This window comes from Bos taurus, chromosome 10, assembly GCF_002263795.3.
Source record: "Bos taurus isolate L1 Dominette 01449 registration number 42190680 breed Hereford chromosome 10, ARS-UCD2.0, whole genome shotgun sequence".
NCBI lineage: Eukaryota > Metazoa > Chordata > Mammalia > Artiodactyla > Bovidae > Bos > Bos taurus.
In genome coordinates, this window is record NC_037337.1 from 54,760,564 (window position 1) to 54,788,529 (window position 27,966).

The 27,966-nt window shown below is 38.1% G+C and overlaps 1 protein-coding gene and 1 long non-coding RNA gene across 2 annotated transcripts in view; one reads left to right on the forward strand and one right to left on the reverse strand.

Moving 5' to 3' along the window:
• Window positions 1–10,257, reverse strand: part of LOC104973164 (uncharacterized) — an 80,405-nt gene extending 70,148 nt beyond the window's left edge. Inside the window, exon 1 of the long non-coding RNA XR_809314.4 lies at window positions 9,971–10,257. This is a non-coding gene — a long non-coding RNA (uncharacterized lncRNA). The remainder of the gene's footprint in view (window positions 1–9,970) is intronic.
• The window catches only part of PRTG (protogenin), a 152,499-nt gene extending 124,556 nt beyond the window's left edge, over window positions 1–27,943 (forward strand). Inside the window, exons 15-20 of the mRNA XM_005211772.5 lie at window positions 4,968–5,138; window positions 13,107–13,289; window positions 14,994–15,114; window positions 16,373–16,538; window positions 18,678–18,782; window positions 19,262–27,943. Coding sequence (XP_005211829.1) covers window positions 4,968–5,138; window positions 13,107–13,289; window positions 14,994–15,114; window positions 16,373–16,538; window positions 18,678–18,782; window positions 19,262–19,666 — 1,151 coding nt within the window. The 3' untranslated portion in view covers window positions 19,667–27,943. The remainder of the gene's footprint in view (window positions 1–4,967; window positions 5,139–13,106; window positions 13,290–14,993; window positions 15,115–16,372; window positions 16,539–18,677; window positions 18,783–19,261) is intronic.
• The last annotated feature ends 23 nt before the right edge of the window (window positions 27,944–27,966 follow it).

Sequence of the window (27,966 nt, forward strand, 5' to 3'; positions counted from 1 at the left end):
AATTTTTTTTAAATTATTTATTTATTTGGCTGCATTTGAGTCTTAGTTGCAGCATGTAGGCTCTTTCGTTCCAGTGCAGGGCTCTCTAGTTGTGGTGTGGGCTCCAGAACTCGCAGGCTCTCTAGTTTTGGCATATGGGCTTAGTTGCTCTGCTGCATGTGGGATCTTAGTTCCCTGACCAGGAATCTAACCCACATCTCCTGCATTGCAAAGTGGATTCTTAACCACTGGACCACCAAGGAAGTCCCAGCATTTCCTTTTTTTAAAAAAATTAACTTTTCTTGGGATATAGTTGCTTTACAATGTTGTGTTAGTTCCTATTGTACAGCAAAATGAACCGGCTCTACATATACATATATCCCCTCTTCTTTAATTTTCTTCCCATTTAGGTCACCACAGAGCATTGAGTAGAGTTCCCTGTGCTACACAGTAGAATCTTACTAGTTACCTATTTTATACCTAGTTAGTGTATATATGTCAGTCCCCGTCTCCCAATTCATCCTACCCCCTCTTGCTGCTTGGTATCCGTACGTTTGTTCTCTACGTCGTTGTCTTTATTCTGGTTTGCAAACAAGTTTATCTGTATTCTTTTTCTAGATTTCACATATAGGCAATGTTATATGATATTTGTTTTTCTGATTTACTTCACACTGTATGACAGTCTTTAGGTCCATCCACATCTCTGCAAATGGCATAATTTCATTCCTCTTTATCTTTGAGTAATATTCCATTGTCTATATGTACCACATTGTATATATGTACCATTCTTCTGTCAGTGGACATTTAGACTGCTTCCATGTCCTGGCTATGTAAGTAGTGTTACAGTGAACATTGGGGTGCATGTATTTTTTTTGAATTATGATTTTCTCTGAGTATAAGCCCAAGGGTGAGATTACTGGGTTATATAGTCGTTCTGTTTTTAGGTTTTTTAAGGAACCTCCATACTGTTCTCCATAGTGGCTGTATAATTTACATTTACTACCAACAGTGTACGGAGAAGGAAATGGCACCCCACTCCAGTACTCTTGCCTGGAAAATCCCATGGACGGAGGAGCCTGGTAGGCTGTAGTCCATGGGGTCGCTAAGAGTCGGACATGACTGAGCGACTTCACTTTCACTCTTCACTTTCATGTGTTGGAGAAGGAAATGGCAGCCCACTCCAATGTTCTTGCCTGGAGAATCCCAGGGACGGTGGAGCCTGATGGGCTGCTGTCTATGGGGTCGCACAGAGTCAGACACGACTGAAGCGACTTAGCAGCAGCAGCAGCACAAACAAACAGTGTAAGAGGGTTCCCTTTTCTCCAAACCCTCTCCAGCATTTATTGTTTGTAGATTTTTTTGATCATGGCCATTCTGACTGGTGTAAAGAGATACCTCATTGTAGTTTTGACTTGCATTTCTCTAATAATCAGTACTGTTGAGCATCTTTTCATGTGTTTGTTGGCCATCTGTATATCTTCTTTGGAGAAATGTCTGTTTAGGTCTTTGCTCATTTTTTGATTGGGTTGTCTGTTTTGATATTGAGTTGCATGAGCTGTTTATATATTTTGGAGATTAATCTCTTGTCAGTTCCTTCATTAGCAAGTATTTTCTCTCCTTCTAAGTTGTCTTTTCATCTTATGATTTCCTTTGTTGTGGAAAAGCTTTTAAGTTTAATCAGGTCCCATTTGTTTATTTTTGTTTTTATTTTTGTTACTCTAAGAAGCGGGTCAAAAGAGATCTTGCTGTGATTTATGTAAGTGTTCTGCCTATGTATTTTTATATTATTTTTATTTATTTATGTGGCTGTGCTGGGGTCTTAGTTGTGGGATGCGGGATCCAGTTTACCCCACCGGGGATTGAACCCAGGCCCCCTGCGTTGGGAGCATAGTGTCTTAGTCACTGAACCACCAGGGAAGTCCCTGTCTATGTTTTCTCCTAAGAGTTTTATAGTGTCTGGCCATACATTTAGGTCTTTAGTCCACTTTGAATTTATTTTTGTGTGTGGTGTTAGGGAGTGTTCTAATTTCATTCTTCTACGTGTACTGGTTCAGTTTTCCCAGCACCACTTACTGAAGAGACTGCCTTTTCTCCATTGTACATACTTGCCTCCTTTGTCATAGACTAGGTAACCATAGGTGCATGGGTTTATCTCTCAACTTTCTATCCTGTCCCATTGATCTGTATTTCTATTTTTGTGCCAGTGCCATACTCTTTTTTAAAAAATTTAACTTCTTAGTTTGTACTGGGGTATAGCTGATTAGCAAACAATGTTGTGATAGTTTCAGGTGAAGAGCAAAGGGATTCAACCATACATATACATATATCCATTCCCCTCCAAACTCCCCTCCCATCTAGGCTGCCACATAACGTTGAACAGAGTTCCATGTGCTATACAGTAGGTCCTTGTTGGTTATCCATTTTAACTATAGCAGTGTAAATAACCCAGCTCCCTAATTTTCCTATCCTAATTTTCCCATCCTTCCCCCGCAGCAACCACAAGTTCATTCTTTAACCCTGTGAATCTCTTTCTGTTCTGTAAGTGAGTTCATTTGTATCATTTCTTTTTAGATTCCATATGTAAGGGATATCATATGATATTTCTCTTTCTCTGTCTGACTGACTTCACTGTATGACAGTCTCTAGGTCCATCCATGTTGCTGCAGATGGCGTTACTTCATTCTTTTTAATGGCTGAGTAATATTCCACGTACCACATCTTCTTTATCCGTTCCTCTGTCAATGCACATTTAGGTTGCTTCCATGTCTTGACTATTGTAAACAGTACTACAGTGAACACTGGAGTGCATGTATCCTTTCAGATCATGTTTTTCTCTGGGTATATGCCCAGGAGTGGGATTGCAGGGTCATATGATAGCTCTGTTTTTAGTTTTTCAAGGAACCTCCATACTGTTCTACATAGTGGCTGTACCAATTTACATTCCTAACAACAGGGTAGGAATGTTCCCTTCTCTCCATATCCTCTCCAGCATTTATCGTCTGTGGATTTTTTGACAATAGTCATTTTGACTGGTGTTAGATGATATCTCATTGTAGTTTTGATTTGCATTTCTCTAATAGCACTGTTGAACATCTTTTCATGTGCCTCTTGGCCACCTGTATGTCTTCTTTGGAGAGATGTTTATTATAAGTCTTCTGCTTATTCATTAATTGGGTTGTTTGTTTTGATGATGTTAAGCATCATGAGCTGTTTATAAACTTTGGAAACTAATCCCTTGTCAGTCACATTATTTGCAAATATTTTCTCCCAGTCTGTGGGCTGTGTTTTGGTTTGTTTATTGTTTCCTTTGCTATGCAAAAACTTTTTTGAGTTTAAGTAGGTCCCATTTGTTTATTTTTGTATTTATTTCCATTATTCTGGGAGACAGATTGAAAAACATACTGCTGTGATTTATGTCAGAGACTGTTCTGCCTATGTTTTCCTCTAAGAGTTTTACAGTGTCTGGTCTCACATTTCCATCTTTAATTGATTTTGAGCGTATGTTTGTGTATGGTATTAAAGAATTATCTAATTTCATTTTTTACATGTAGCTGTCCAGGTTTCCCAGCACCATTCATTGAAGAGACTGTCTTTACAAGAATTTGTAGTCTTGCCTCCTTTGTCATAAATTAATTGACCATTGGTACATGGATTTATTTCCAGGTTTTCTCTCCTGTTCCACTGATCTATATTTCTATCTCTGTGCCAGTACCATACTGTCTTGATTACTGTAGCTTTGTAGTATAGTCTGAAGTCAGGGAGCCTGATTCCTCCAGTTCTGTTTTTCTTTCTCAAGATTGCTGTGGCTGTTTGGAATCTTTTGTTTCCATACAAATTGTAAAACATTTTGTTCTAATTCTTTGAAAAATACCATTGGTAATTTAATAGGGATTATATTGAATCTGTAGATTGCTTTGGGTACTATTATCATTTTCACAATATTGATTCTTCCAATTGAAGAACATGGTGTATCTCTCCATGCTTTTCCTTTTCTCTAGAATGAGGGTGAATGTGTAGATGATCTCTAAGAACCATTGCAGCTCTTTTTTTAATGATGTTGAGAGAAAACAGTGGATATTTATTTAAGTGAGCACTGGGCTGTTTTGCTATGGTTTTGACAATATTCCATATAGACATGTTGCTCAAATCCAGCTCTTCACATCTTTAGCTCATAGTGAACATGGGATCAGCTGAAATCCCAAGACTTCCCTACCTTCTGTAGATATAAGGTGTTAGTCTAAAGTCTGTTCTGTAAACTCACTGATTCACAGCATTTGGAGAATAACTGAATATTTCAGTCTCAAAAGTATTTTCTTGAGTGGCTTCCTGCTGCTACTGCTGCTGCTAAGTCGCTTCAGTGCGACCCCATAGACGGCAGCCCATCAGGCTCCACCGTCCCTGGGATTCTCCAGGCAAGAACACTGGAGTGGGTTGCCATTTCCTCTCCAATGCATGAAAGTGAAAAGTGAAAGTGAAGTCGCTCAGTCATGTCTGACTCTTTGCGACCCCATGGACTGCAGCCTACCAGGCTCCTCCGTCCATGGGATTTTCCAGGCAAGAGTACTGGAGTGGGGTGCCATTGCCTTCTCTGGAGTGGCTTCCTAGATCAGGTTAAGTATACATTATATGCATTTTAGTAGTAAGTGTAGAACTGTAAACCTTTCTAGTTGTCATTGTGGCAAAACAGTATGAAGAGCCCTAAAAATGCTGACAACTTTTGACTCAGCAGTTCCTCATCTAGGAATCTACCACGTCCTTTATATTCTTTTTAATGCTTTAAACATAATAAAAATAAAATTAGCCTTGTGGTAAAGAAGAGAAACATCATATTTTGTTGTATCACTAATGGTCTGTGCAAGCTGTGATTTTGAGATGTTTTTATAGCAGCTGCTAGTGTTTCTAACTCTCATCTGTACCTATCCAGGTATTTGAGTAACTTAGTGACCATTCTCTCCTAATAATACAATATTTTCTGCATGTGCACACAGCACCAGCAGGCCCACCAGTTGGAGTGAAAGTGACATTGATAGAGGACGACACTGCTCTGGTTTCATGGAGACCTCCTGATGGGCCAGAAACAGTTGTGACGCGTTATACTATATTGTACGCATCCAGGAAGGCCTGGATTGCAGGGGAGTGGCAGGTCCTCCATCGAGAAGGTAAGTATGACCAGAATTTACCAAAGGGCATGAGAAGTAAGACTATTAATGATAAGGAAACAAAGGGAAAGAGGGATCTCGAGTTCATTTTGAATTTATATTTATGAAGTAACAAATGACTAAGGATTTTGGTTTTATTCTAGGGACATTGGGAAGCCATTGACATACTTTAAGCATGAGCATAATTCATGCTTCAGAAAGCTCACTCTGAGTATTGTGAATAGAAGAGGTTTGGTAGAGGAGAAGTAGGGGTAAGAGTAATGCAAGCAGACTAGAAAATGATTGCTGTGGTCCAGGAAAGAGAGAAGCCTAGATTAGGTGGTGAGGATTGAGATGGAAAGGAGAGAGAGGTTGAAAGACACTGAGGAGATAAAATTAACAGGACTTGGTAGCTAAAGAGGGAGAGAGAGGATAAGAAAGAAAGAATTGTTACAGATACTACTGTATTTCCTGTGGTTGTGTGTCTTGCACTAGAGTAGCAAACAATGGTAGAAAACCTGGTTTAATGGAGAAGACCTTTGTACAACTACTAAAATGGTCCATGTGCAAATAAATTGACCCATATGAATACCAGACAGTGTCTACTTAAGTACAGGGAAAAGTTGATTAAGGCTTAGGAACATTGAATTTAAATTTTTTCATACCAACTGTATTTTGCCTGAGAAAAAAATGAATTCTAGAACTCAGTATTCTTATTTCATGCTGTTATAGTATGTCCTTTTAAAATTTTTCATTTGGACAAGTCCCACAAGTTTTTGGATGGGTCATCACATAAATATTATAGTTTCATTATTTTGATACTTAAAATTTTTTAAATTCAGATATAGCTCAGCTGGTAAAGAATCTGCCTGTAATGTGGGAGACTTGGGAAGATCCCTTGGAGAAGGGAACAGCTACCCACTCCAGTATCCTGGCCTGGAGAATCCCATGGACTGTGTATTCATGGAGTCGCAGAGAGTTGGACACAACTGAGTGACTTTCACTCACTCATAGTTGATTTTGATACTTTCTTAATTCAGACATGCATGCTAGGAAAAGAACAGTTTTCCAAGCAATTAAAAGCTTAAGAAGAATTTTGAGAAGGAAATTTGTTGGCTATCTAACACTTTACAGTGCCAAGTACTTCCACATACATTTTACCTTTTAAGGGGAATATTTACCCAATTAAGAGAATATACTTTAAGATCACTTATGTGGATTAATTAATATATAACACTTTTGTAACTATAAAACATATAAATGGTAACTGTAGCTGCTGCTGCTGCTGCTAAGTCACTTCAGTCGTGTCTGATTCTGTGTGACCCCGAAGATGGCAGCCCACCAGGCCCTGCCATCCCTGGGATTCTCCATGCAAGAACACTAGAGGGGTTTGCCATTTCCTCCTCCAATGCATGAAAGTGAAAAGTGAAAGTGAAGTCGCTCAGTCGTGTCCGACTCTTAACGACCCCATGGACTGCAGCCCACCAGGCTCCTCCATCCATGGAATTTTCCAGGCAAGAGTACTGGAGTGGGGTGCCATTGCCTTCTCCGGGTAACTGTAGCTAGTAGTTGTATATTCATACACTAAGCACATGCCCCAATAAGTAATGATTTCCTAGTTACTGAACAGCCTGGAAAGTAATAAGTACCTGCTAACAATACAGTTTTGTATTTTATCCATTGCTGCTGCTGCTGCTAAGTGGCTTCAGTCGTGTCCGACTTTGTGCAACCCCATAGATGGCGGCCCACCAGGCTCCCCCGTCCCTGGGATTCTCCAGGCAAGAACACTGGAGTGGGTTGCCATTTCCTTCTCCAGTGCATGAAAGGGAAAAGTGAAAGTGAAGTCGCTCAGTTGTGTCCGACTCTTCGAGACCCCATGGTCTGCAGCCTACCAGGCTCCTCCGTCCATGGGATTTTCCAGGCAAGAGTACTGGAATGGGGTGCCATTGCCTTCTCCAGTTATCTATTGCTAAATAGCACACCACTCTAAAATTCAGCCACTTGATTTTCTCACACTCTGGGAGTCAGCAATTAAGCCTGGGATTAGCTGGGCAGTTCTTGTGTTGGTCTCTCCTGAGGTCACTCATGAGGCTCTAACCATCTCAGAGTTTCAACGGAGTGCGGGTAACATAAAAAACATCAAGAGATTTCCAAAGTCAGGGAGCGAGGGAGTAGGATGTTCCACGTACAAAGAATCAGACCTCTGCCTGATTCACATTTGCTAACATCCCACTGGCAGGCAAGCCCATACTTAGCTTAGTGTGGGTAGAGACTGCCCACAGGTATGGAGAGATAGAGGCGTAATTTGTGCAGGACTCTTCATCCTACAGCTGGCTACCATATTCTTAAAATACATAATTCAGTTTTATAAATTAATTCCAAAATGATTTCTTGACACATTTGTCCAAGTGACTAACTTGATGTAATGAGTGTTATTTGTAAGTACTAATAGAAGAATTTTAATCTCATGAGCACATACTTCCTTTACCTTTTTGTATGTACCTACCTGAAAAGAAACAGTACTTTGTTTTGGTACTTTTTATTGCATTCATTTGACAGTTTCAGACAAGGCTCAGAAAGCAGTATTTTTGTCTCACTGATGGCCCAATAACCATCAATGGATTGTAATTGGAGGTTTTTACTTCTTCTAACTATATAATAGTGCATGGAGAGGAGAGAATCCATTTTTGCCATTATGCTGCTTCTGTAATTTTAAGAAACGTTATCAGTGAAAAACTTTTTTGTTAAATGTAGGGAACCTTTTTCATAGCTAATGCTAGTAATTTGTAGTGAACAAAAAAACAATATAAGTAAAATGTAATTGAGGTTTTTTTTTCAGAGAGAAAAATACAAAGAGTTTGAGTTGCCTACTTCTAAACAAAAAGCAAAGAATATAACATGGCATTTACAGAAAAAGAAAGCAAAGTAGTCTTGTAGTACCCAATTATGGCAACTTTGGGAAAAGGTAATGGTGTAAAAAAATATGAGGGGAAAGGGAAGAATATCAGTATCTCTTTCATATATACCTATTAATCATCTTATACATATTATGTTTTTACACATTTATGTGTAATTCACATATTTATTACCAAGTAGAACAAGTTTTTTTCGTTAGTCAAACATTTAAAAAGTGTTCCTGGTGACCATATATTTGTGGCTAAAATGGGACGTGGTAAAATGGTGTAGAACAAATGCAGGGTGAAAGTATGCTTGTGGATAATGTAAAGTGGGTCAGAAATGACAGCCTTCACCTTCCCGATACGCGGTAGATTAGCACAGAGTACTCAGTTATTTTAAAATCTACAAGGCACTGTAAGAAATCATTCTCTACTATCTACTACAGCAGTTTCTTCATAGATTAGTTTCCCAAGATGATAAAGATACCTTGCTTCCAAAAAAAAGTTCCATAACTAAATAAGTTTGAGAAACATTATGCACTATTTCCTATTAAGAAGAATTCCTTTCCTTCAATAAAGGAGTTCATCTAACTTAATATTTACTGAATAAATTGGACTACTGATATTAAGAACCTATTGAATTGTTAAATATTGAGGGATTGCTATGTGTCAGGGTCTCTTCTAGGCATCGGCAGTACCACAATGAACAGAACAATGGCCCTTTCTTATTAGAGTGTATGTGTCAGATAACAGATATGTTCAGGTAGTGTCATAAGTGCTATGAAGAAAGCTACAGTAGTGAAAAGAACAAAGCGATGGAGTTGGTGAGTAAGTTCTTTTGAAAGAAATGGCATCTGAGCATAGCCATATGGATATCTGGGGGAAGTGCAGAGACCCTGAGATAGAGGTGTGCTTGACATTTTAGAGGAACAACAAGGAGGCCAGGGAGGCTAGAGTGAAGGGAAGCGTAGGAAGTGGGAAATGAGATGGGGAGGTAGCCGAGAGAAGATCTTGTAGGCAGACTTTTTGGACCATAGACTTTTTCTAAGAGGGATGGAAGACATTGATATCGTTGACATTTTGAAAGGATTTCTTTGTCAGCCTCCTAACAGCCCACCTGAAAAATGGACTCTAGAGAGGTAAGAGTTGAAATTGGGAGACCATTTAATACTCAGGTGTCCGTGTGAGAGTTAGTAGGGGTTTGCGTGCTAAGTTGCTTCAGTCGTGTCTGACTCTTTGCAACTCTATGGACTGTAGCCTGCCAGGCTCCTCTCTCCATGGGATTCTCCAGGCAAAAATACTGGAGTAAGTTGCCATGCCCGCCTCCAGGGGATCTTCCCAACCCAGGGATCGAACCCACGTCTTTTATGTCTCCTGCATTGTCAGGCAAGTTCACAGTGATATTAAGAAGGAAGGTAGTAAGAAGCTATTAGAACATATTTTGAAAGAACGGTCTCCTCAGTTTGCCACAGGTTGATGTGGTGTGTAAGTAAAAAAAAGAGAAACAAAGTTGATGGAGGAAATCACAGGTTTAGTTTTGAGCATAGTACATTGGAGATGCCTGTTAGATGTAAGAGAGGTTGGGTAAGCAGGGAGAGTTAAGTTCATAGGAGAGGTATGGACTAGGGATATAACTTAGAAGTCATCTGTATGGAGATGATGTTAAGACTCTGGAATTGAAAAAAATCACTTAGTGTTGACAGAAGAGAGAAAGGTATGAGATTGCATTCTGAGGCTTTTCTTCATCCACAAAATCTTACCCTTTGCTTTTATATTTTAAATGAACATTCCTTTAATAACAAATGGCTCATATTCTAATGTAAGTTCAATTGGTATTTACTGAGAGTTATCGTGAACAAAGCATCATGCTAGCCACCTTCAATTGTGCAAATGTGAAAAAAATTTTCTGTCCTCCAGAAAGGAAAGGGAATATCAGAGGTGAGGAAAAAGACTTACTTTCATTGATGATATACACTTGTGTCAGACGCTTGTCCATGGTAGTTTATTTAATCCTGGACTGCAAGGAGATCCAACCAGTCCATTCTAAAGGCGATCAGCCCTGAGTGTTCTTTGGAAGGAATGATGCTAAAGCTGAAACTCCAGCACTTTGGCCACCTTCATGCGAAGAGTTGACTCATTGGAAAAGACTCTGACGCTGGGAGGGATTGGGGGCAGGAGGAAAAGGGGTCGACAGAGAATGAGATGGCTGGATGGCATCACCGACTTGATGGACGTGAGTCTGAGTGAACTCCGGGAGATGGTGATGGACAGGGAGGCCTGGCATGCTGAGATTCATGGGGTTGCAGAGTCGGACATGACTGAGCGACTGAACTGAACTGAACTGATAGTAATTATATGAGGTGGGAATTATTGCCCCCATGAGGAAAGTATAGTTCAGTGACATGTCCCAAGTTGCAAATTACTTAGTTGGTAACATGCCAGGATTTGATCAACATTGATCCAGCGCTGAGCCCATTACACTGTCTGGTTTGTGAAGCTCCTAGTCGAGTTAAAGATTCAGATGCATATAAAAGGCTAGAGATTGAAATAATCATGCCAACTAGAATTGGGACTGTTTGCTGAAAGAATACAGGGACAGTCAGATTACTTTAGTACTTGGGCTTGACTGGCTCATAAGGAAGACTTTCTGTGGAAGAAAGGGGAACATGTGTACACACATACACACAACACACACATACACACACAGCTCATCCGCTTGCAATGTTTAAATTAAGTGAATTTTAATTTCAGGTAGTGATTGGTTTTGCCAGACGCTCTCTAAAATTAAATGTATGATAATGATAAATTGGAAGCAATTTACTTACATGTCTATCTGTGAAGAAATTGAAATTTTCTTCCTCCTAGCTAATAGTAACATGTCCCAAACATTGTTGTTTTTTAATTCACCTGCCTAAGAATACTAACAGTGGAAAGACTCTTCCTGATTCTAAATAGAGGTTGGTTTGTTTATTCAACAGTTGTGCGCTCAAGTAGCTCACACTCTCTCCAGGCCAAGTTGAAACCAGAGCACAGGAAAACAAACCACCTTTAGCTCCTCAAATTTCCACTTGGTACAGCTGCCTCCCTCCATGTGACCTGCAGAGGCAGCCTCTGAATCATGACCTCAGCTCTAAGATCAGGCGCATTTCACTTGCATAATGAAATATACTACTGTAGCAAGTGCACTAGAGGAGCCAGCTCTGAGCTGGTGGTGAGTGAGGACTACCAGCAGTTGTAAGCTCTCTGAAACTATTTTAAGGGTGCCCTGCATCACAAAAAATGAGAAGAAAGCACCATAAGGAAGCTAGGTTTCCCTGTGAATATCCACCCACCAATGCAGTGCTGGAATAGCTTCCTGGCTGAATTTCTCTTATATCTGTTTTCTTAACATTAGGGCTAGTTCCTAAGGTGAGAGCCCCTTTGTAAGAAAATACTTAAATGCCATGACAGGACAAGAGCAGAAAGACCCCTCAAGAAATAGGAGTGCCCAGATAGGAATCCTCGGAGAAGGCAATGGCACCCCACCCCAGTACTCTTGCCTGGAAAATCCCGTGGATGGAGGAGCCTGGTAGGCTGCAGTCCATAGCGTCGCTGAGGGTCGGACACAACTGAGCGACTTCACTTTCACTTTTCACTTTCATGCATTGGAGAAGGCAATGGCAGCCCACTCCAGTGTTCTTGCCTGGAGAATCCTAGGGATGGGGGAGCCTGGTGGGCTACCGTCTATGGGGTCGCACAGAGTCGGACATGACTGAAGTGACTCAGCAGCAGATAGGAATCCTTGGCAGTCATGCCATCAGAGGAGATACCCTTCAATACCAAAGATTATATATAAATTCAAATGATAACTACTTCTGGAGAAAAGTAGATGCCAGCCATGTTGCTAGTGGTAATTTTGATAGTTAATCTGGGGTTAATCTAGTTAATCTAGATCTTCAACCCTCTGAGGTTCATACATAGCTTTGGCATTTTCTGACCTGTTTATATTCAAGAAATCTGAAAAAATAATGAGGAAGATGAAAAGCATATTCATAGTTTCAGAAATAATTGTGTTTCTAATTTAAGAAATAATAACAAAATCATCTATCACAGTTGCTGTAAGTGGTTTAAACATTTCCTAAAGGAAACAAAAAGACAGCTCTCATCCACTTCCTGGCAGTCCAGTGGTTAGGTCTCAGTGCTGTCACTGCCATGGCCTAGGATCAATCAGTAGTCATGGAATTAAGATTCAGCAAGCCACAGGTGTGGCCAAAAAAGAAAAAACCAAGAAGTCTCACATTGGATTTTTTTTAAAGTGGATGTTTATATTTTTGACTGTGCTGAGTGTTAGTTGCAGCACGCAGGATCTCTGTGACATCATGCAGCATCTTCCACTGCACTGCTTGGACTCTCTAGTTGTGAAACTCAAGCTCCAGAGCGGACAGGCTTCAGTAGTTGTGGTGGCTCAGTTGCTCTGTGGCATGTGGGGATCTTAGTTCCCCAACCAGAGATGGAACCACATCCCCTCCATTGCAAGGCAGATTCTTAACCACTGGACCACCAAGGAAGTCCTTCATATTGGATTTTAAAAATATAATTGTGGAATCTGAATTTTTTGTGTCATTTTCTCTTTACCTATGTTTGAAATATTCCATAATAAAATGCTTTCAATGCTATTTGTATCCATACCTGTGTGGAGAGTAAAACATTTTATATATATATATATGTTTATATTTTTTAGTAAAAAAAAAGTGCTGCTTTTCAAGCTGCTTTTAAAATTACAAACAAAAATATATGCAGCTTTTACAAGCTACTCTTAAAATTACAGAGAAGGATTATATATGGGCACAGTGTTAAATGAAACTCTAGGATAAAAAAATATGTGTAGTAGATATGTACTCACACATGTATGGTACACACATACACACACACAAATACACCAAAATGTTAACAATAGGAGATTGTTATTGTATTTATATTATTTTACAGGTGTTCTACAATAAATGTGGTGCTTTTATAATCAGAAAAATACTTTAAAAATAAAGGATCATGAATGTGTGAAAGAGCGAATAAAAGATACAGTTTATTTAATTTGTAATTGATGTATTTATAGGAGCAATAACCATGGCTCTGCTGGAAAACCTGGTGGCAGGAAATATATACATTGTCAAGATATCTGCATCCAATGAGGTAGGAGAAGGACCTTTTTCAAATTCTGTGGAGCTGGCAGTTCTTCCAAAGGAAACACCTGAGTCAAATCAGAGGCCCAAGCGTTTAGATTCTGCTGATGCCAAAGGTCTGTATGCTGCCGTAATCACTGATTTTCCTAAAGACAAGAAAATACCCGTGTTTTTTTCTAGCTCCCTTGTGCTTTATTTCTGCTCCTACTTTGGCCATGTCCCTGAACCCACACTCAGCTCCTTGAATTGTTGCTCGTGAGGTTCACATGATGTGAAGCTGCATGGCTCTGTCTGCACTCCTACATGCAGACACACTTACCTCGGAATTTCCCGCAGTTTTCGGATCACTATGTCCCAGTAACTTCTCCTTCCAGCTGTGCACCCACCAAAACAGATGAACCATACCACCCGTGAACTGATGGGAGTAGGCGTCCAGGGAGGTCCATGGAAATAAACAGCAGTGGTAGTTGCGGTGTTCAAGCGAAGGGAGCATGATTTTCATCAAGAGTTTTCACCACACACACACACACACACACACGCGCGCGCGCGCACACACACACACACAAACCAACAACAACCTTTCCAGAGAGAAAGTTGTTTGTCTCCAGAAAATAGTTGGAAAAAGTATCTTTAAAGAGCCATTGTCGCTCCAGTCAGGGCATCGTCCTTCTGTTTTGAAGGAAACTGGGGCCCCTGTGGGAGAAGGCAATAGCACCCCACTCCAGTACTCTTGCCTGGAAAATCCCATGGACGGAGCAGCCTGGTAGGCTGCAGTCCATGGGGTTTCGAAGAGTCAGACACGACTGAGCGACTTCACTTTTACTTTTCACTTTCATGCACTGGAGAAGGAAATGGCAACCCACTCCAGTGTTCTTGCCTGGAGAATCCCAGGGACAGGGAAGCCTGGTGGGCTGCCGTCTATGGGGTCGCACAGAGTCGGAAACGACTGAAGTGACTTAGCAGCAGCAGCAGGAGCCCCTGTGACACAGGACTAGATGCTTCCTTTTCTTCCTCCCTGGGGAGGTGTGCCTGTGTGGTAATGCGGGGTGTGGCAGGGACAGCTTTAATGGAGGAAATACCAACTGAACTGGGCAGGATTAAGGGCACTTAGTTCTTCAGAGAATAGCCATTCAGTAATGTGTATGTCTTAAGGGGAACACTGGGGAGGAGAGAGACAGAGAAAGGAAGGGCAGTCAGATTTAAGCTCAGGAAGGAGGTAGCCATAGTAGCTGCCATATCATCAGGGAAAGCCGAGGGCAAAGCTCATATGTGCTCTCAGATACCTTGCTAGTCAGTGTCCAGGGACCAGCAGCGTGACTATCTCCCAGGAACTTGTCAGACATGCAGGATTGCATATGGGCTTTACCCTAGACCTCGTGAATCAGAATCTGCATTTTAACGTATCCTTTAGTGACTTTTGTGCACATTAAAGTTTGAGAAGCACTGTTATATGAAAATACATAATGAAAACTTATCTTCAATATACAGCTCTGCTTTTAAGGTAATATGACATGAAAGGTATCTTTGACCCATCAAGGAACATCTTTGCCTTGTGCCTTTTAGCATTATAAATTTTGAACTGATGTTCATATTTGATATAATATCTAGAACTCATATTTAGAATCTTCAATATGAGAAGGTAGGCCAATTTTAAGTTCCCTGATAAAAGAGTAATACATCTTTTTTGGTTAGACACGGATACTGTCAAAAGTTTTCTATGAGAGGAAGACAAATTATTGAAAAGGTAATATCTAAGAATTATGATATATGGGGTCATTTATTTTTTTGATTGATTCTGATACATGTACTTCCCCTTCTAGTTTATTCAGGCTATTACCATCTGGACCAAAAATCAATGACCGGCATTGCTGTAGGTGTTGGTATAGCCTTGACCTGCATCCTCATCTGTGGTCTCATCTTGATATACCGAAGTAAAGCCAGGTGTGTTTCCATTGCTAGAGATGTTGAGGTGATTAACATTTAAATTACAGTAACCACAGAAACAAAATCAAGTGCCTGTTAGAGGAACTGGGATTTTCCCACTTAAAAATGAATGTTTTATTACTTGAGTTCTTACAGCTAGAGAGATGTGCTTACTTTGGAAGATTATTCTCTCACCATTTGAAAAAAATTGCTGTGCCAACAAAATATTCTTAAATGAAGACCTAGTTTCTTCATTTTCTTGGTATTTTGAGAAACACAAAGTATATCCTTTGGCTTTTTTTTTTTTTTTTAATGACATGCTTAATCTGATGTATCTCCTGATTGGAGAATTCCTTACTGCCTGGACTATTTTCATATTTAAGTAGCCTGAAATGTCTGAGTCACTTGAGAGCTCTACCCTCACCACCACAGGACACATGGTTGGGATTCTCCAGACGTGGATTAAAAGAAATGTAATACCTGGGGATTAGTTCTCTATAAACTTTGTCGGGCAGTTTTATCTGTGATTTTGACTTCAGCTAAATTCTCAGCATTCAGGGAATTTGTCTGTTTCTAAACTTTTATATTTTGACTTTTGCCTTCATTTATTTTCTTAAAGTTCTCTATTAAATTTAAAAAACTGAAGTCAAATACACATCGTTTTTAGGTAATCTCCATCACTAGACTCTCTATTGTTAGAGGTTTTTCAGAGTTTATTCTATATGTTTTTGGTACTTGTGCATAGAAACGCACTATGCACAAGTGTGTTTCATTTTACTGTTCAATTTTCTTGTTTCCCAAGAACTTTTTAATGAAATCCTTCTGTACACATCTTTTTAGTGATGCCCGGATCTTGCAGAAGTGCTGCTATAAATTTGTCATCATTAATTGTTCTGTTAGTGTGAAAATCTGCAGACCTGAAGGAGAACATGTAGATTTTAAAATTTATAATTTCTACATAAATTATAAATAAGCAACAATAATTAATAGTACTTTGTAAATAAATATTAAGGTTTTTACTAAGTATTTGTAAAAAGTAATTTTATATATACAGACATTGGGGCCAAAAAACAATAAGAATCTTTCTTCCATCATAAAAGTTTGCATCAGTGAGTTGGAGTTAAAATCTAATCATTTCTAAGGATATTTGATAAACAAGCATTAAGGAAGTCCATTGTTTGCAAAGTTGTGAATGTCCCAGATTTCACCAAGTTTGTTACATTTGCCTTTCTCTTCTTGTGGACTTAAAAGATTTCCTTTTCATTCAATATTTCAGGAAATCAACTGTCTCCAAGACAGGCCAGAATGGAACTCAGCAGTTACCTCGTATCAGTGCCTCCCGAGCCAGTGGAAATGAAGTGGGGAAGAACCTGGAAGGAGCCATAGAAAATGAAGAGTCATTGATGCCAATGATTATGCCAAATAGCTTCATCGATGCCAAGGTACTCTGAGCTAACAGGCTGTTGTGCTGCATAATCTTTCCCACCATTCATCTTCTCTTTATGTGTAAAATCTTAACAAAAAATTATATGTTAAATGTATTATGTCCATAGGCCACATAATGAAATGTGAAACCATTTCACTCAGATTCTTCCTTGCATAAAATTTGGGGAGAAGAAGATAGGGCAAATAAAAGAATAAAAGATGAAAAAGATAAATAAAAAATGAGCAAGTAGCCTAAATTCAGTTAGTTTGGATCATATTGAGCTGAGATATTGCAAATAAGGGCACCAAGGTTATCAGTCCATATTTACTATAATTTGGATTGTTCTGGGTATACTGGATGGAACATTTTTTATTAATCCATTCTAAATTTAGTTTATTTGATTTTAGAACTAAATGGAGCATCAGAATATTCCAGATGTAAATTACATTTAAAAAAATATGAAGTATCTGAATAGGTGTTTTAAGATCCTTCTCTTCATGGCCTTAGGAAGTTGGATACAGTAAAGAAATGTCATTGGAGGATGTCATTTCATGTCCTTCCCACTGCGGGTAGTAGTGGTACAGTGATAAGCATTATGAACACCAACTGAGAATTATTTTTAGTCACATTGCAGCATTAGATATTGTGCATTATTAAATAGTTCTCATAACCAGCATGTTATAAATAAAGTATCTGCAGACTGTAACCCAGCTCAAGCCAGTCCGTGGCCTGTTTTTGTATGGCCATCCTGAGCTAAGTATAATTTCTACATTTTTAAAGGATAGTTTGGGGATGACAAAAAAGGAGGAAGAGAAAATGAAGCAGAGGCCATGTGTGTTCTGCAAAACCTAAGACATTTACTATCTGCCCTTTTATGGAAAAAGTTTGCCAAATCCTGTCATACATTCTTCTTATCTAACCCTTCCCCAAAATCTAGAATATCAAAAATATAACAGAATTTTAGGAAGTTTCAATATTAAATTTTATACAATTAAATTTAACAAATGCAGTTTACATGTATTTAGCTATCATGGTGCTATATATGATACATACAATGGGTAAATAATAGTGAATTGATTGTTGCTATTCCTGTTTTCTGTTTTGTTACAACTTAATTTAGCTTTTATTATCTGATACAAACATAAGCCATTTAACTTATTTCAAACTAATCTAGAACATCAGAACCTAAAACTTTAAATAAGCACAAAACTACTAAAATACACTATTGTTCTGTTATTATTAACTCAGAACTAGACATGAGAAAGGATTGAGGAGAAGTGAAAAGGGAAGGAAGACATGGGAAAGAGAGAATCTAAAGTGAAGGAGGCAGAGCACAGTTGGGGGCCTGAGTGAAGCAGAGGTCAGTTTAGAGGCCAGGTCTCTGACTTCCCTTGGATTATTAGCCCAAGAGTTGATCCCCTGTTTATTGTCATTTTGTTGAGGGTATGCAGGTTCATTAAAAAAAAATTTTTTTTATAGCACTTTAAAAAATTGATTATTTTTGACTGCTCTGGATCTCCATTGCTGCGTGTGGGCTTCCTCTAGTTGTAGCAAGCAGGGGCTGCTCTCTGGTTGTGGTGTGTGGGCTTCTCATTGTGGTAGCTTTTCTTGTTGCAGAGCATAGGCTCAAGGCTCGCTCACAGGCTTCAGGAGTTGTGGCTCGCAGGCCCTAGAGCACAGGCTCAGTAGTTGTTCTGCAGCATGTGGGATCTTCCCAGACCAGGAATCAAACCTGTGTCCCCTGCATTGGCAGGCAGATTCTTAGCCACTGGACCACTAGGGAAGCCCTATGAGTCTATTTTTATTGCCTAAATACTTTATAAATTTTTCAGTCATGTGGAAAATTTGAAAAATAATAAATGCACAAATAATTGTCAGTATCTTTTCATAATTCTGTATCTCTTCTATATATTTTTGTTCTTCCTGTCATTTGAAAATAAATTTTGGGATTATTACACTTCACTCCAAATACTTCAGCATCTCTCTCTTAGGAATAAACTTATTATATCTTTTTTATCACTAACAAATACCCCATATTTGTTGTGTGCCACTGTGTAAAAGAAGAAATAATAATATCTGTGATCATATTTTTCTTTTAACATTTTAAAATTTTGTGTACTTGTAATAAACTGAAATTTTCCTTTTATATCTACAGGGAGGAACTGACCTGATAATTAATAGCTATGGTCCTATAATTAAAAACACCCCTAAGAAAAAATGGCTCTTTTTCCAAGATTCTAAGAAGATAAAAGCTGAGCAGGTAACTCCCCTAAATGGGGAAACTCTTTCAATACTCATGGTGTGTAAGATGATAATTTTAAAAAGAGGAAAATGTAAATGTTTTTTTTTTTTAACTTCAGTATTCTTTCTGGATATGATTTTATTAATTTGGGGCATGACTCTATGGAAAGCCATGGGGATTGATGATTGACATGACAGTTGGAATTGTAATCAGAGCTGTGGTTTTCAGTGGGAGCTGGGGGATAGTGGAGAAAGGGATGAGGCAGGAGCCTGCATCCAAACCACTGAAGAAGCCTTCTGACACTTCACTTGCCCCAGTAACTCTGATGTGTTCCCACTGCTCGGAGAACCATTGACAGTTCCTTCGTGATGATGAACTTTTCACCCACATACTCCATCAATTTGCTATCTCAGAATATATGAAATATGTAAAACCAGATTTATTAGTTTTCAGAGCACTCTGTTATCACTGATGGTGTTTTATGTATTTTTACCTAGCCTCAAAGAAGATTTACTCAAGCGGTCTGCCTTTACCAGCCAGGCACTACCATACTAATCAGCGATGAAGACTCCCCCAGCTCCCCAGGTCAGACAGCCAGCTTCCCAAGACCCTTTGTTGTTGCAGCTGATACTGAGCATTCAGCCAACAGTGAAGGCAGCCACGAAACTGGGGATTCTGGAAGGTTCTCCCATGAGTCCAATGATGAAATACACCTGTCCTCAGTTATAAGTACCACACCCCTAACCCCAAGTTCCTTCACCGGCAGCGATTTGGGTGGGGACCCCTTGGTGAGAAAGTGTGAAGAGACTGCAGTGTGGTCGGGTGCTGAGCAAACTTCCTCTTCAGTTTCTCAGCCAGCCCCTGCCAGGCTTTGCTTTGAGAAAAAGGATTTTCCAATCTAGAAAAGCCACATCCAGGTATTCTCACCTTTAAGTCTGTTCGAAGGACAATGAACAGGGAGCCAAAGCCTTTTGTGAAACTCTTGGTATCTTGGTATCTTATTGGGTATCTCACCTTTTTGAATGTTTTTTTTTTTTTAATCTTTAAGCTCACGTATTTTGAATGTTTCATTGTCAGCAATGTGAAAAGACAGTCAAGGTGTTTGACTGGATTATAAAATATATCACTGGAGCAAAGGGAAGACTTTTGAAAGCCCCTTTGCTGACTATCTACCTCAGTTTGCCAGAGGGCAAACTCAGAAGACAACTTGGTTACCTCATTCGTTGTGGTAGTTGATCTCAGCTGCATAAACGATGATACTTCCTAGTAGCGTTTTGTTTTCAGTTGCTGTATGTGTCATGTGTGTGATCCAAGGAGTCATATAGGTAGGTGAGTAAGAATGTTTATCTGAAGCTCTGAGTTAAAACAATAACAAGAAACTGACCTTTGCATGGGGTTTGGATCATTTAACACCTTTAGCTATAAGGACTGAAACCACTGAGAAGAGAAAAGTGGGCTGTTGACTCTACTGAATGACCAGCACAGAAAAAAGTCTCTCTCTTCTGAGAACAGAACTGTTCAGTAGCATACAGGGAACCCTCTTATATCAAGGGCTTCTGTGTTGTGGGCATTAGAGTCCGACTGCTATATCTGCTGTGTCCCACACCTCAGCCTGCCTGGAAGCCGTGCCTTTTCAACCTGTTCCTTTGCCTGACGGTTGGCCAAAGTCTGCACTGTCTTAGTTTGCAAAGCATCCTCAACATTTTCAGAATTAGTTGCAAAACGCCTTGCAGAAAACAGATTTTTAAAGAAAATAAGTTAGAGTTTATGGTTTTCTTTTGTATAAATCCCAGCTTGGTGACCCAGGTCTCCTGCATTGCAGGCGGATTCTTTAGCATCTGAGCCAACAGGGAAGCCCAAAAGGGGTAAAAAAAAAAAAAAAAAGTTTCATTAAATATTAATAATGAGGGTAAATGCAACAGTAGACAGTAAAATGAACTTGAGGTTATCACGGCAACAGTGCCTTCCATTATATATTACGAAGTTCTTTGCCTTATACTTTTTTAATATTCATGAAGTTGTTCAGGATAAGAGTACCAAAAGTTGCCTTAAGAGTTTCTTGGATTTCATCAATAACTGTTTTAATGTACAGTATTTTATAAAAGTATTTGGGTTTGTTTTCGTACAGGTTTTGTTTAGGGATAAGTATTCTGAGCTCTACTAACTTGTTTGTATTTTCTTGAATTCTTAAGAGAATTTGGTACTCTGTTTAATCTTCCTTCAGTGTTGATGCTGTGAAGGAGGAATGCTAACTCCAGTAGTAAGTTAATCCTCTTGCTGGTTTGAAATCCATAAACTGTTTACTTAGCCACACAGAATAGGCCTTCTCTGAGTTTTAAGACTGTAACCTATTAGGTGCCCAGCAGTGGGAGATGAAAAAGAATTAAACCCATGGTGTAGAGAGGGGATCCCCTTATCCTTTAAAAAATATTTCTTCAAATTATCTGGAACTGACTTTTGAGCCTCTTTTTAAAAGGAATCTTTACCCCCCTTGAAACCTTTGTTTATAGACTGGGATGAGGTCATGTTAAATGGTGTTCTAAAGACAAAAAATATTATTGGATAATAGTCCCATCTCTGTCATCTTCTTTCCCAGTATCTGGTGATACAACATTTTTTGGTTGTTTTCCAATCTGTAGTTTTGTGCCAAATTGGATGTGCTCAGAAGCAGACCACCATTAAGTGCCAGTTAATGCAGTTCTGAACTAAATTCACAGTCCTCCATTTAGTTATCTAAGTATGGGCTTCGTGGCGAAACAAAAAAGCAGAGCTTTAGGTGAACAATCTGAGGCAAGGAAAAATGCTGCTCCTGCCTTTATAGCTCCTGTTTATACTACCTCCTTTTAAAGTTATTCTAGTGTTATTTTTTTTTTCCTGTACTCAGGGAACATTTTGTTACTTTTGAGCTGCCTCATGGAAGCATGGGCACATTGACAGGGTATATCTTTGTGGGCTTGTAAGTAGAAAGTATGTGGGGCCAACTTTTATCAGTATCTAAAACGAAGGAGTACAATGAGTTCATTTTATTTTTTTTTAACTTTTCTTAAAAGGCAAACAAAATCTATAAAGTTGAAACATCATCCATCCTGTTTAGGAGGCTATTCATTTGAGTCATTTTAAAAGCCTAAAATTGATAATTTGAAGTCCTTAAGGAAAGTGTTTTGTTTTGTTTTTGATAAATAGGCCCATAGTTATTGTAGATCTTTAGGCTGTAACTATTCGCTAATTATTTACCAGTATGTTTTTTACTCTTTCACCTTTTCATTTTGTTCTTGTATAAGATTTTTTCATAATAATCTTGTTACCAAAGAAGTTTCAGTAGAGAGTGAAAATTCAACTATGATTTCCCTCCAAATTGAATTAACTAGAAACATCTATAGGTATGAAGCTTATACAAGTAGTTACTAACCCAGAATAATAGGGGATATATTGATCATTATAGTTAATTAGACTAGTATTTTAACTACCTTATTGTTACCAGAGCATTTAAAAGTTCTTCACCAGCAGATAGTTCCAAAGAATTTCAAGTGTAATTTTTTTTCTTCAGCAAGTAAATCTTCAGCTATACAGTATTATGGTATTTTGAAATTGTTGAAACTACTTGTTGGAGAGGAAAAAAAATCTTTTCACCAAAGACAAATATTTTAGTATCATTGAATAAGATATTTAGTATACACCAAAGACTTCTTTTTACTTGGCCAAAGCTAGCTTCTTTGAAGTCTTAAGTATGAAATTGTAACTGAAATGTGAAGGTTCTCATTCATCTTTCACAGTGGTGTTACTTCATGGTGTTTCACTCTGAAGGGGCTAATATGCAAATAGTAACTATTTTCTTTTCCAAAGACTTATTTGCTATAAATACTAATACATGCATGTCATTTTTATGCCAAATATTACAAGATTCTGCTCATCAGTATTTTCATACCAAAGACCGTTTAAGTATATAGATTAGCCTGTAAGTAAGTAAAGATGAGCAGATATGAGATAAATTTATTTAGAGGCTGATAGAGACTCTAGCTTTAGTAGCAAAGGGTATCAAAAGGCTAAGTTTACATAATTAAAAGCAATACAGTTATATTGGTATTTATCAGTGTTTTAATTCATGTGCTTTTTATCAGCAAGTTTTTAAAAAACCAAAGATAAATTTAAGGTTTCCTCCACATATAGGCAGATTTAGTTGTACATTTAACATTTGTTTCTTGTTTCTATGTCAACCAAACTTCTTTCTCCAGAACTCAGTCTGTATACAAACAGCATACAAAGGGACTTTCCATTGAATCTGCTGATTCAACCACAGGATGTTTTTGCCAAATGATGTGATACTTTCCTAAGCACCTTGAGTGTGAGATGTCAACAGAAATATCAGCAGGCTCTTCGATTGCGGGGCATTGTGGCAACCCCTGAATCAGCCTGTGTAGCCTTCCTCCTGCTTAAAGCATTTACTCTGGTTTACTCTGAAGGCTTGAGGCAGTCACTTAATAACAAGGATGTTCTCATGTCTGGGGAGCAATGGGATATAACAAGGAAATGAATCATTTCAATTTTCAAGTGGCTGTTCTTTGATAGATGTGCTCTTTGAAGTTGTTCGTAAATTGACATATTTTAATTGCAGCAAGGGAGCTTGCTATTTCAAACTTCAGTGGAACCATGGGTAAAACAAATATCTTGTTCATGAAATACAGAGTTGTATATTTTGATTAGCTTAAAAGTAAGAACACAACTTTATCCACTAAGTGGCTTTAAAAAATTAGCTTTGGCACATCAGGGAAATTAGATCCTTGGGGAAGTGCTTTTTATTTGCCTTAGCTTCAAACAATAGTGGTGCCAACCTTGGGAACAATGACGGTGATTTGCATTGGTTTGTCTTGGCTTTGTTAAGGACATCGTGCTTGCCCATGTTGACGACTCAGGGTCATTGTTCAGGTCCATGAAGACACCTTTGGAGACAATTGAGTCTCACAAAAAAGATGGATTTGAAAGGTTTGTTTTTTTTTTTATGCTAGAATATCCAGATGTGGTTCCACCTCAGCAGTGGTTGTCATGATTCACATATACATTTGTATTTCATTGAATGTAAAATTTTAATAGTGAATGTAAAAAAAAAAAAGTTCCAGAATATTGAAAGAGTCATGATTTAAGACTAAACATGTATTCTGTAGATTTTGTTTCTGACAGTTTGCCACGTGGGTCTCTGATAAAACTGCTTTGGTTTAATGGACATAATTTCTGTGAGCACAGAATAAAGGGTTCTGGAGATCACCAAACACAATCAGTTGTCTAATTGTGAATTTTGTTGATGTTTAGAAGGACACATACATAGAATTGTGTGAAGCTGATTTATGCTCAGGACGTAAGATTGCAGGCTAATGCAATGTGTATGTTTGCAGGCTTTAATCTTCTCAGGCGATTTCCCCTGGTAAGCTTTTGAAGGTGTTTAAGATTAACATGACAGTCTTGCATTTTTACCAGACAAATACTGTATTATTTTCTTGCTACCGCTATAATAAATTACCACAAAGAAGGCCTTAAAGCAACACAGATTTATTATCTTACAGTTCTGTGGGTCAGAAGTCTGACACAGGTCTCAATGGGATAAAATCAAAGTTCATTTCCTTGTCTTTTCTGGCTTTTAGAAGTTGTAGATCCCACCCTCTGTCTTCAAAGTCAGCTACATAGCAGCTCTCTTGACCCACTTCCATTAACATATCTCTTTTTCTGACCCTAACCAGGAAAGGCTCTTGAATGTTAAGAACTCACTTGATAAGATGGGGCCCATTTGGATAAAGCAGGGTACTCTCTCCATCTGAAAATTCTTAACTTAATCACATTCTTAGTGTCTTTTTTTGCCCTGTCTGGTAACATACTCAGAGTCCTGGGATTTAAGCATGGACTTCTGTGGGTGGCCATTATTTTGCTTACAACAGGTACATTATTTCTGTAGAACTCTGATCCCCATAAAATGTCTATTGCATTACAGAGATTGGAAGTGTGAAGTCATGTGTCCCTTGGGGATCTTCAGTATTTCAAAGGTATGAAAACCTTGGCTTATCGCCTATCAAATGTACACATTAAGCTTTCTCTCCAAATCACTTGCAAAAGCAATTCAACTTTAAACTTTTTGAATATGTGAATTAACATCTCAGTTCCATCTGTTTAACAGCAAAGTTTCCTAATATTTGGCTTTAACTTTACAGAATTTCATCAGAAATTTTTGAAACCTGTTCTTATTATAGTTGAGCTTTGTCCTTTTCTCTTGAGTGATTGTTAGGGTAGAGTGGAGGAAAACACCTCAAACATAGGAATTCAGAGTAGATGAACAGAATTATGCTCAAATTCATTCTTCATGTTCTTTTAAAAGCATTTTGCAACATGCACACCTTCTGACTTTTAAGTCAGGCTTATTTCTTCAGTTTCACAAGCCACTGTTTGGTTTTCAATTTGATACAGCTTCTTGATTTTCCATGAGCCTCAGCTAGAGCCTCCACTTAACCTTATCAGCAGGTACAACTCCTGGGAAATTTTATCTTTCTTGTAATTCTTCTTTGATGTCAGTTGTTCCTTTTCCTAGAAAGCTTTAGATTCCACTGCTGTAGTTTGTTCTGATTCCTAGGTCATGTCAATCAAGCCTTCTTTCAGATATGAAGGATAATTTATAATTCTAAGTTTTAGCACTTCTTCAATGAACAAGATAAAGCTTTCTCCTTTAAGAGGTAGAGCCCGTGATGATATTATGAGTAAGGTTAAGAGTGCTGGTCATTTTTCAGCCACTTTTGATTCTATTCCTTAGAAAGGGATGTGCCATTTACTGAGCATATGGGATGTGCCATTTACTGAGCATATGTGATGTGCCATAAACATGCTTCGGCCATGCATATTGCTACATTCTACAGAGTAAATAGTATCCCCATTTTAGAGATCAGGAAGTAGTTTAAAATGTCTGACTTGCCAAAGATCACAGCTAGTGTGGTGCTTAGCCAAGACACAAACCCAAGTTGGTCCAACTGCATCATTTACAGTATTTGTACTGTGATACATTATCTCAGCTAAGACATGATATTTAATTACCTAGGCTCATGGTACCTTCCACTCTGTCAACACAACCTGTCCACATAGTCATAGCCAACCAACAGAGAGAACTCTGTCTTACTTACATCCATTTATTCACAGGAGTTTAGAGGGGCTATAACTCACTCTTTGTCATCTCCTAACCACCCTTCTTTTCTCCTTGAAACCTTCAATCAGAACTGAGTGTGAAAGCTGATATGGTTTTTTGGGAGCGGTTTTTTGGAGCCCTTAACTATTCAAGCACTTCTTTATTAGACTAGGTGTTCAGAATTAAATTTTTATTTTTTGTAATTTTCCTGTTGTCCGCAAATCTAAGTAGAAATTTATTAACTGGAAAAAGCCAGACCTGTAACCAGTCATCCCTGTTTTGTTAGATCTGAAAAGCATAGGTGTTATTTGAATTCAACCTAATTAATATAGGAGGGAGAAAAGTTGAAGGAGAATCATATAGTAGAACAAGTATAATGTTAGTCTTTGGCACACCTAAATTCTAGTCCTTGACCATTTTGAAAATTGGTAGGAAAAAAAATCCTTAACTCATTTTTTGTTCCTTTTATTCCATACTTTGTTGTGCAGAATGAAACAGTGGTACTTTGAAAACTTAAAAGTATAAATAATTAGAACCCTAAAGTCATTTCTATTCAGCTATGAAACATAATAGCTTTTTCTTTCTTTACCTGGCAGCCTTTCCAATTACATTTGCCTTTGCTAAAATGAAAAATGCTTTCGTTTTCTGTATACTCACCAAAAAAAACACAAAAAAACCTACCAGAAGAAAGCAGGGGATAAAAGATGTAGACAGGGATTTGAACACTCATCTTTAATGTAGGTAAATCTATATGCTGAGCAGGGGGATTTACAGTGCTTTTGAAAGTACTAAACATGAAATTGTCTTACCCTAATTTAAATCTTTTATTTTTTGATATCTTGGCTTTTAAAGATTTAGGGAGAGAGTCAAATATCCCCAGAGGGATAGATGGGTAAGGACAGAGTGCATTTTTAGGATTCTTCTCTAACAGATCTACTTTTTCAAGATTATGGGGCATTTCCAAATTTCTTTAAACTGTTTGGAATAAATTTTAGGGTAAGACATACTGGCATCTAATTCTAGTTTATTCAAGTCAACCTTTAAGGCTTATTGACAAGAATTACATGATTACCTTTTTTTAGAGAAAGAAAATATTTCCCCTAACTTTCTTGAACCAGCAAATATCACTCAGTATAATCCATGAGATTCTGAACACCTTTCTTGATTTACTCGTTTGTATCTTGTAAGTAGTTCATGGTATATAGACATAGTCTTAATTTACAGATTTTATCTTTAAAATTTATGTTACATAAGTTTGTTTTTATTTAAAACTATCAGAACTCAGGACTATCTTTAAAAATAACAGCAAAGAATACTTAAAAATTTTTACCTGAAACATTTTTCTCCCTTTTACCACATTCTGTATTCTTTTTGCAAATGAAAATGATTACCAATGATTTAACATGAGCCTGATAAAGAAGTTTGCAAAGCCTTAATTCACACACATTGTCTTAGCCTGTCAGTAGACTAGAGGACATATATAAAGTTTGTCTTTCTGTTGCTGTTGTTGGACAATATTTTATGTCTATGTATGTGCGATTTTTTTTTCTATTTTCTTCAAAGATGTGAATTAAATGAAAGTGTGGGAGCCAGCTGTATATTGTTTCATATCATGGGTGTTCTGGATCCTTTCACTCTGTATACCATTTTCTTGTAAGGGCAGCATTTGCAGACTAGCTAATGGACTCTAGAGCTGAGCTATTTTAATTTTATACTTGACTCAGGGGATCAGCTCTGTGAATTCCATTGCATGAAGAAAGCAAATGTTTGCCTTGATTTTGAATGTACCTTTTTAATGTCTTCTTAAAACATATTTTGCTTAATAATGTGGGTCTGTTTTCTTTTTCTAGCATCATAGTAAATATTGCCTACTACTTTTCCCATCCTCAGGATAGTTTATATACTATCCTACAGGTCATGCCAAAAATGAATAAAAGTTTAAATGTCAAAATGTTTATGAAACTGCTGTCTAAATACTGATTGATTGCACAGTTTAAATAAAAATTTTTCTTAGTTAATAAAAGAAAAAAAGACATGTTTTCTTTTACT